The sequence below is a fragment of the Puntigrus tetrazona genome, chromosome 1 (assembly GCF_018831695.1).
Source record: "Puntigrus tetrazona isolate hp1 chromosome 1, ASM1883169v1, whole genome shotgun sequence".
NCBI lineage: Eukaryota > Metazoa > Chordata > Actinopteri > Cypriniformes > Cyprinidae > Puntigrus > Puntigrus tetrazona.
In genome coordinates, this window is record NC_056699.1 from 16,328,276 (window position 1) to 16,338,549 (window position 10,274).

At 36.4% G+C, this 10,274-nt stretch overlaps 1 protein-coding gene across 2 annotated transcripts; it reads left to right on the forward strand.

The window, feature by feature from the left end:
• Positions 1 to 2,797: 2,797 nt before the first annotated feature.
• Positions 2,798 to 10,213, forward strand: tmem41ab (transmembrane protein 41ab). Of its 2 annotated transcripts, none has more exons than XM_043235367.1 (5): positions 2,798 to 3,078; positions 5,921 to 6,146; positions 6,692 to 6,853; positions 8,257 to 8,395; positions 8,597 to 10,213. In XM_043235367.1, the coding sequence occupies exons 1-5, from the start codon at positions 2,939 to 2,941 to the stop codon at positions 8,824 to 8,826; spliced, it is 897 nt and encodes a 298-aa protein (XP_043091302.1). In that variant the 5' UTR covers positions 2,798 to 2,938; the 3' UTR covers positions 8,827 to 10,213. The 2 variants fall into 2 exon arrangements, with proteins under 2 accessions (XP_043091302.1, XP_043091310.1); XM_043235375.1 differs by having other exon boundaries at positions 2,800 to 3,078; positions 5,921 to 6,071.
• The last annotated feature ends 61 nt before the right edge of the window (positions 10,214 to 10,274 follow it).

The following is a 10,274-nucleotide window of genomic DNA, read 5'->3' on the forward strand; positions in this document are numbered from 1 at the left end:
ATTTATGCTAACTGTCTGCCTTTGATTCAGTTTTCAGTTTCTTAACACATCACTGCAACAAAAATCGAACAGAAATTAATATCATGGCGAAGGTGTTTGCAAATGTTTGCTTTTGAGTTGTGTTTGCGATTGTGAATGCACTGCTTAATTTTGCAAGAGATGAGGGATTTAGCGTTAAGGTGTACAATACTTGCATTTTTGCGTACAGTTTTGCAAACTGCTTGATTCGTATAAATTATGCATATTTTAAAGCTTGAAAATGTTGGTTGTCTACACTTTCAATGGAGGATGCAAAATGAAGAGATAACATGAAAAAAACTTTTTCATTTGTATTCTGGACAAAAGTCTTTTGGCTGTAAATGATTCCAGAATTTTCCTTCTGCGATGAACTATCTCGTTGTTGAAGGAATCGTTCCTTTAAGTGGGATATTTTCAATAAATCGTCTGATTTAAATCTGGGTCTGATGATTGATTTGGTTTTGGAGTTCAGTCGGTGTTTTACAGCCCAGTGGTAACTAACAGAACCAACGATGCAAACTTCTAAAAGTATGCAAATCCAAAATCGAGCCGTTATGCAGCTCTTCATTACAGCTTCAGTCAGTGCTGTACTATAATATTTATAGTACTTTTTCTATCCCTTTCAAAGTGATCAACAGAAACACTGTCAAAATGACACCTACAAGATACAAAGTAATGTCTGGAACAACATCAAGGTGATTAAATAACCGTATCATTTTGAATGAACAAGTTCTTTAAGATCACTAATTCCTCAGTCTTTCTTTAAAAGGATTATTGATAAAATATCTTTTTTATACTGTATATCAAGCATTCCCTCTGTGGCTGTCTGACAGCCTCCTGCTTTCTAGTATATGCTTTTAAAGCTAACCAAGAGGACAGACAAAATGAGCTGAGTGCACATCTCTCACTTTAATCGCATCCAAATGCCTTCGTCTTCTACTCTCTGCTTAATATTTGTAAAAGGTATCACACTCGTGTCTTACATCACATTCAAAGAGATTCAAAGGCACAACACTATCACTGGACAAGCTATACCATCTCTTTCCTGAAATAGCTGCTGAATAATTCTTCAGAATAATTCCTAAATCTCAGTAACCCCTTAATGTTCAAGATTTAATATCAAGCATGCGATCTCAGTTTTTCTTGTGTGTCGCTGATTAATATCAATGACAAATCTCTGACTCCACGAAGAGAAATCCATAAATCCAATCCGTAAGCTGTGTGTGTGTGTGTGTGTGTGTGTGTCCACCACGTGCATTCAAACTGAACTCAAATGAACGGGTTCAATTGATTAGAGATGTTCCACACAATACAAACCGGTAGATCCCCAACCGAAAATGTGTAAGTGTGGGAACAAGCGTTATCAGTCTGTATTCTCACCGAGGCAGGGGTGCTCTTTGGAGAAATTACACAGCGGTGTTTTATCAATGAATCTGCCTCTTCAGTATATTGGGAAGGTTATTTTAATCTTTGATGATGAAACAACTTTCTCAAGGGGAACATTAATTAAACATTTTTTCTTTTTTTTTCTTGCCTGAGTAGTGCCAAATCCATTTCCTGAACACACTGCTATCAGACAAACATATTTCTGACATAGTTCTTGTCCCTTACCTTAAATGTACCCTAAACATCGATAGCCTGTACAATAAGAGAGAAATGATGGCTTGATCAGAACATTTTCTACATCTGACTTACATGAGGCCACGGGGGAGGTTTTGTGTGTGAAAGTGAAGCAGCACAACATAATGGATGTAGAATGTCCAAACTGAATTCCTACTACACACATTCACACAACAGCCAGTAAAACATGCTTTTTTAACCAAATATATACCCACTGGACAGTGTGCGATTTTATACGCAACTCTGACTATGATTACTTTTCATATTTCATATCTTTATAAATCAGTAACATAACAGTTTGGGGAAAACTACTTGTTTATTGAACACGTCAAAAGTTTATCATTACAAATCTTTTCAAAAACTCCCAGTGTGTAAGTGTATTGATAACTGTATGATTTTTTGATTATGAAGGCAACTCTGCCATCATGTGGCAACAACGTAGAACAAACCTTCGTAGTCCTCCACTGAAAGTTAGGAGATTGAGCGCAAAACTTTTGAAAACGAAAAAAACAAAGACCATTTTGAAGGTTTCACTTGAAAAATTGGTTCACACTGTTCAAACCTTTTTTATTTTATTACCAGAATTTCTGTTGTATTTATGAAATTTAGATTTTGCGCATCAATTTACATTTTTACAGTACCATATTTTTTTTTATTATTATTTATACTTAGTTGTTTTTGGTAGTATTTATCCTTATTCATACTTATTAGTTGTTTTTGCACGTTTGAATTTAATAATTCATCATTTAAAATTTTTAGTGCACTAGTATGTAGTATAACTGTGGTGTGTAAATTCTATTATATTTTGTATTCTATTTTATTCACGTTTATATATTTTTTCCTAATCAAGGTTGCACTTTTTCAGCAGCTCTTTCTGTTATTTTAATAAAAATATAACCTTTAATTTACACAGCATCCTGCTCACAATAGCCTAAGTGCATTTGGCATATAAGTAAATAAATACTATTTACAGTCTTTTATGATGATTATGTAGCCTCTAATAACAGCATATTATATTTACTTACATAGGGGTTCTATAAAGTTCGTGTTTTTAAAGTTACACATAGTCTTCCCACAGTGCCCACAGCATGGACTCGTATTTTTGGGGGTCTCATGTGACAGATAGGTCCACCCTCATTAGGGGCTTCACTGACTCGTGTTGTTGCAATACAGTAGGTCCACGTACTTGCATGGTCTGGAGACGTAACATGTATAAACTGCCCACTGACCGGATCTGCTATTTAACAGGTGTAGCAGCAAGCGCAAGGGCGTCGTTTTTAGCCGGATCCAGCCCGGGACTATGCGTTCAGTCTGGGGTTTAATTGCCCTGGTGGCCGCGGCAACCTTTTACTTGTATCTGCTGTCCGCGTTCCTGCCGCCGGGTCCGCGCGCCGCCCGCGTTCACGACGCTCCGGATGAACCGCAGGAGGAAGAGCTCAGGTAGGGTCCTGTCTCGGGCTTGGGTCCTTGCTTTGTGAGCAGTTATTGCTATTGTTTGTAGATGAATTCATTCTTTATTAACTGTGCTTCAATAAGACACAATGTCCCTAGGTACAGGTAAGATAAACACCTAAACATCTTACATGTGGACACAACAAATTACAAAATGGGATTTTTTTTTTTTACTTAACCGGTGCATATCTATCACTGATATTAAGTTACACAATACAATGCTTTCACTGTATTGTGTAACTTAATATTAGTGATAGATATGCACGGAAAGTATTATTGTGTCCGATTCATGAGCGAATCGTTTAGACCGGTTTGGTGAATCAAGACCTGCCTAAACGATTCGCTCATGGCTCAAGGAAATTAATTTAGATTCGTTTTGGTTAGCCTATATAATATTGTTTTATATTTTTCAGAAAGAAGCCTAGTTACAAATGTACATTTTCATATGATTCAATATATATATATATATATATATATATATATATATATATATATATATATATATATAAAACATTATGATTAACATTATATATATAATTATGTTTAATAATAGACTCGATTATACCTATGATCTGAATTTATAGTCTGTTGCTATTATGACATCCCTTCATTAAAAATGTAGGTCTATCTGAATTATTTATGTTAACCTTGTAAATATGTCTATTTGATCTATTTTCAATCATTTAAATAAACTATGATTTTACATAGAACATTTGTTTTGTTTACAATACATATTTGTGTGGGATCCTTGCCTAGCAAGATAGCCCTTTCCGTGAATTTGTGCTATAACTGATAATACGTTTCCACTAATAATATATTGGACGATGCATAGTCATCATGTACATATTAAACTCATGCATACAAGGTATTTATGTAATGGAAGAATAAGAAATAAAATGAGAGAGAATGAGAGAGATGGGTTTGTACTGTAGAAAGTGAGGAGCTTTGGCTAGTTATTCTGTGATGTTTGACGTGTCCTCTCTCCTCATCAGTGTCTATTATCTGCTTCGCATGTGTGTGATTGACCGCAGGAGACCTCTAACAGTGGCGTATGGAGGATGCGTGCATATTTAAAAGTTGTCACTTTTGATCAATTTTATGATCTTTGCTTTCTTTTAAAAATATCAATTGGTTTTCCGAACCGCTTGTCTTTTGTAGAACCTAGGAGCCATTTTTTTTTACAGTTACTATTATTTTAATTAATATTTTTTTTATATCTCCAGTATTTTGTCTGCTCTGAATGCAAATCAGCTTTAGCAGTCGTGTCTCAGGATTGGAGCCTGGCAGAGGGCATGAGGTGACAGTTATAAGATCAGACAACTGCCTTCTGGAGTGTCTTGAAACCGCTTGTATTTGCTGAGATGTGCAATATAGAGGAGGAGGGAAAGAAAGAGATATCCGGAGGGTTCATGTATGACGTGTATGCCCGGCATGGCAAGAGAAAATAAATCGCATGAATAAAGAAAAGAAGTCTCAAAAGCCCTCACGGTGTGTCAGTTACTGAAATCTTCTCCAGATATTTAGAATAACAAAAACAGTGGAAAGGACACTGGAGTTTCAAATTGGGTAACAGATCTGCTGTATGTCTACCATCATCACATTTCGTCCAAACATCTGACCTTTCCATAGTGTCTTGTGACCTGTATGTCTTGGTTCGTGTCTCGATTAGCTCACTCCTCTGTACCCTGGAGAATATCTGCTGATGAGGCCGAGATGGAGTTTTTCAGCAGTGATGGCAGAGACAGCTGTGCCCTGTGTGCCGCTAGCTGCTTGAATCTTTAGGTGGGAAATCCCGTGGTTATAAGAGAAGGGAAATTTCGTGTTGACATATGTGCATGTATCATGTTTTACAGTGGTACAGCCGTAAAAATCAGCTGTTTTAAGGCGAATAGCCTTAAATAATTAGAACATGTCGAAATAAAAGAGTGATTCATTATTGAGCCTGTTTAGTTTATTGTCTGGTCAGTCTCATCCACTGAAGGCTCTCATATTGTTGTACTTCTGGGAACATACTCAGTGTGCGCTCATCACATGTTTATATTCGTCACATTGGGTACGTATGTGAAATTAAAACCTCTGCTTTGGCACATGGGTGGGGAAGACTGCCCCATTACGTGCCCAAATTACCCCCTGGACGAAGGAGCTTAGATTACTCACAAGTGCACAAGATGTGATTCATCTGCTGGAGTGAGCACCACACCAGAAATCCAGTCTGTTGTATATGCACATATTTATTGATGATCGTGTTAGGTGTGTTTGAAGATGTTTTAAACAGTCTGGCCGTTGAGTACAGCTAAACCACACACACACACACACACACACACAAGTCCACAGCTGAGAAGCTATTTCCGTCTAGTTGGTGTATCATATTTCATTCCTTCACGCACGCTGAGGGCAGATTTGAGTCTTTCTGTCTCATCTTGCTGACAGGCTAGTGTCTTGATCAGGGGCCTTCGACCATTTTCAAGAATCCTTCAAGTGATTTAGAGTCTGTCGCGCGCTTAAAAAATGCTAACCTAAAAATTAAAAATTTAAGTAAAAATGGTATACTAATATTAACCCAAAATTTATACCAATTACCAGTTCTTAACATAATTACTTTTAATTTTTTATGTAATATATTTTAATACGTAAGGAACAATGAAATATGAATAATTTAGGGTCCAATCACTCATAACGTGTTTTTCCATTCCAGGGCGGACTTTTGTAACTTGACGGGCGGTCATGACCGTCACGCTCACATCTCGCATCTTTTTCATCTCAGCGCCTCACACATGAAACATGCAAGCCCAGTGCCATTATTTAACTGACCCAAGTCTGTTTTCTCCAGGTTGAAGTTCCCGTCCGATCTGGATGAGTTGAGGGAACTAGCCGAGCTTCTGCAGTTCTATAAGACAGAGCACACTGGATATGTGTTCATCCTCTTTTGCAGTGCCTACCTCTACAAGCAGTCCTTCGCCATTCCAGGCTCATCCTTTTTGGTTGGTAACAGAGCTCTACATTGTGACAAAGACCTGCTTGAGACCACTTCTTTAGACTCATCGCCAGTTTCTTTGGTATCACTTCATTTTGAAGGTCCCTTATAAACATTCTGTTGTCAATAAGTAACTTTGCACCTACATGTCGACTAACTTTCATTAGAGTATAAGTAGATTGTCTGATTATTTACTGTTAACTCTTTGTTCTGATGATCTCTCGACAGGTAACTTTTCAAGAACATGTCAACTTATTCTTACCCTAACCATACCAGTCTACTAATACTCTACTAGCACTCTAATGAAAGTTAGTTGACATGTATGTGCTTATTGTATTTAATTTGTACATGCAACCAATGTATTAAAAGTCACAAATTATAAAGAGAGTACACTTTCAAGACGTTTAAAGTATACTCCTTCTAATCGGGCAGAAAGAACTCCTTAGGTTTACTTAACTGCAGGTTACCAATTTTTAGTGTGTAAATATGGAATTTGTACTTCTTTTTTGCAAGAGATGTTTAAAATATGTACAAACGGTACAGTTATTTATAGATAATATGTGAATGGATGTAGCTGGTGACCTATAACAAAACCTTAACAGTTTAGTTTTGTCTTGTCCTGTCTAGAACATGCTGGCGGGGGCATTATTTGGGCCGTGGCATGGACTCCTCATCGCCTGCACTTTGACTACCGTGGGTTCCACCAACTGCTACTTTCTGTCCCGTACATTTGGCAAACGCCACATCATCAGGCTCTTCCCTGAGAAGGTGGCGATGCTGCAGAGAATGGTGGGTCACCTCTGGGTGTTTAGCAGCGTGATAGAGGGATTTTCCAGTAATGACTGTTCTAAAAATAGTCTGCGAATGTACTCGCGACTTAGCATTTTGTCTGTTTATACTGTGCATCTAAATTCTAAAGAACAGCAGAGTCCAAACCACAGCTACGACAATAACGGCACACAGTAACAATACAGAACTGCTTAGTTATTTTTTCCTGCTGATGATCAATCCTGAGTCCATTTTGAACGCTTTGGAGATCAAGCAGTGGCCAACAACGTATTTGCAGCACATTAGTGCCTCGGTGTGGAGGTTAATACAGTTATAGTTCTTGCTACAGTTATTGTTCTTAGTGTGAACAGGCCCTGATATTAAAAAAAGTGCTTCTAGTACATTTCTTTTAAACTACAACATGATAGCATACTTTCTTCCTACTGTTTATCTACTCATCAGAGGTATACTTCCTATTATATTGATATTATACTCAAGTATACTTGACTTATACACATATGTAGCATCCAGAAAAGTATGTTAGGCCAATGTTTCACCGAAACGTGAGTTTGAGATTAATGTAAGAAAAGTATAATTTAGTGTTCTAGTATTCAGTTTGGCTTGCCTTATGAAGTAAGTTCATTCTTATGTTACTAATGAAATAAGTTAAGCAACACTTTATTAGTTACACGTTACATCTAATTGTTATTACAAATTATAAATTATGCTCGATGACATGCAAGTAACCCTAAGATAAACCTTAACCATACACTACTCAGTACCTAAATGTTTTCATTTCTTTCAAGGTTAACTAAAAATGTTGAGAACGCTTTAAGAAAATTGCAGCATAAAAACTATGAAACATACTTTTATAAACTAGTGGAACAGATGCATATAACTAGTAAACTAGCATTATAATAGAATATGTTCACTTGTAGTTCAGAGTATATTTACAATAAAGGAGAACAATTGTGCACTAATTTAGTTTACTTCTATTATGCTTAAAGTACAGTGAAAAGTATACTTCTTTAAACTAAGAAGTGGGCCAATTTACTTAGAAACAGCACATTTACAAATTAGTTCAATTTTAGTATACTTAGTACACATATACTTGGAAAATATATTTGAACTGGTTCACCCAAAAAAAGAAATTCTGTCGTGATTTGCTCACCCTCGAATGAAACAGCCTGGTTACAAAGTTTTTGTTCAAAATATGTTGCTTTGTTTTCGGCAGAACAAAGAACTTCATACAGGTTTGGAATTACCTGAGGGAAGGTCAATTATTTAATTGTTGGGTGAACTATTCCTTTAATATAAGACATGAAATGATGTATATATATTTTGTAGGGGATACTTTGTAATGTGTGTGTATATATAGATATATATAATGCAAGATGAGCACATGATGGATCTCTCTCTGTTAGGTGGAGGGGAACAGGAGTAGTTTGTTCTTCTTCTTGCTCTTTCTGCGATTCTTTCCCATGACACCAAACTGGTTTCTGAATGTCACCTCTCCAATCCTCAACATCCCCATTCCCATATTCTTTTTCTCCATCCTCATTGGTGAGCTTACAGTACATCTTCAGTTATACATTTTCATGTTAAAGGTGTACTTACAGTCCACTGCAATTCTAAAGTTTTTTTAACTTAATTTTCATTTTATACGTTGTCCTAATGATTCCATTTGGGCAATCTAAAGTTATTAGGTGGTCAGACTCCAGACTGGAGAAAAACGACCCTCACCATCTTTTATTATCTCCCCAGGTCTGATCCCTTATAATTTTATCTGTGTCCGTACGGGTGCCATCTTGTCTGAGATCCACTCTTTGGACGATATCTTTTCTTGGAGGACCCTGTTTCAGCTCCTGTTGATCGCGTGTATGGCTCTACTTCCGGGAGCTCTGATCCGCCGCTATAGCCAGGCCCACTTTAAGCTTCACAGCCTGGAACCCAATGGACACCAAAAGGTCCCGAACGATCGCAAGACTAGATGAACCAAAGACAGACACAAGAGGAGACTGCGGTCCGTTAATGTGGGACTGATCATCGGTCTGGAGTCACAGATGAGGATTTGGTTATGAATGCCTGAATGCAGAGTGGAACTGACATGGACAGAAAGAGAAAATATGAATTATTACCAAATGTCTATTATGAAGATGAAGCGCAAGGGAGGAGACTATTATTGTCTTAAAAGAGAACACACTCAGATTGCTGACATGTTACACATAACACTGGACATTGCCTTATTATATACTGTACGATAAAACGAATCTGACAGCTTAGCCTTTTTTTACTGAAGCAAAAAATATTTACACAAGTTTTCACATATTGTTTAGCGTTTTTGTGTGTTTAAGGCTTTATTTAGTTGTGGAAACGGTAAATTGCCGTGAGTTCAGTGCGTTTTTGAGTACTGTATATTTACACATTTTACCAAAATAGAACAAATGATTAGCTACCTTCCACCTTAAACGGACTGATAAAACAGTAACCCAAAATGATAATCTAATTATCTGGTTTCATTCAAGTCAAAAATATAGTTTAGCATTGCTTAATTAACCGAAATTCATTCATTTACACACATTAAAACATGTAAATAGTTCTTTATTACAACAAAAGCTCTTTTTACACTTTGTGAATTTTCTGCACAAGACCTGCACATTAAGTTTATTACATGAAACTATTTTTAACCATTTTTATTTATGCTGTATCCAACTTGACTGAACTTAAAAAGAGATGCAGCCATTTGTAACTTGAGTCATTCTTGCCATTTTATTTTAAAAGAATGTAATAATTGTAAACACAGACGTGTAGCACAAATAGGTTTTTAATTACTGCGCTTGTTATTATCTATACCATCTAACAAATCAGAGGATTTGCAATTCACAAAAAATAGCTTACTTCTGCACTTGTGGTGCATACCACTCATTTTTAAAGATTATTGGATATTGTTATATTTATTACCGTCAAGCGTCCCACCATCAGGGTGTTCTTTTATTTTCAAGTTAGTGTCATGCCTTAAATGAGTTGCACAGCACATTCAGGGATTGATGACTTTATCATACACAACATAGTTATACTTGCATATGTGCATTAATCTCCAGCACCAAAAAACACACAAATAATAACCTGTTTTAAACAGATGACAGCGTTAATACAGTGTATTAAAATTTACAGCATAAAATGGCACTGTAAATATCATCCGTTCGGTTTCAGATTAAACTGTAGTTGCAGTGCCATGAATGTATCATTTATGGAAAAGTAAATCAATATCTTAATGTTTACATAAGTTGTTAAAGTTTAAAAACTGCTGGATGAGCGTTAAAGGTTGTAGCTGCTGTTTTCACAACTACTTAAGTTCAATAATAAAAACACTTGAAACCATTTAACATCTTATTGTAGTCTATTAAGTTATGTGGAAAGGATGTACAGTACGCATGGTATA

What these genes read in the sequence shown, in the direction of transcription:
- tmem41ab (XM_043235367.1), top strand. Translation starts at nt 2,939, where the DNA reads ATGCGTTCAGTCTGGGGTTTAATTGCCCTGGTGGCCGCGGCAACCTTT. An exon ending in ACTCATCGCCAGTTTCTTTG is followed by an intron (nt 6,147 to 6,691) that starts GTATCACTTCAT and finishes TGTCCTGTCTAG; the next exon opens with AACATGCTGGCGGGGGCATT. An exon ending in TGGCGATGCTGCAGAGAATG is followed by an intron (nt 6,854 to 8,256) that starts GTGGGTCACCTC and finishes TCTCTCTGTTAG; the next exon opens with GTGGAGGGGAACAGGAGTAG.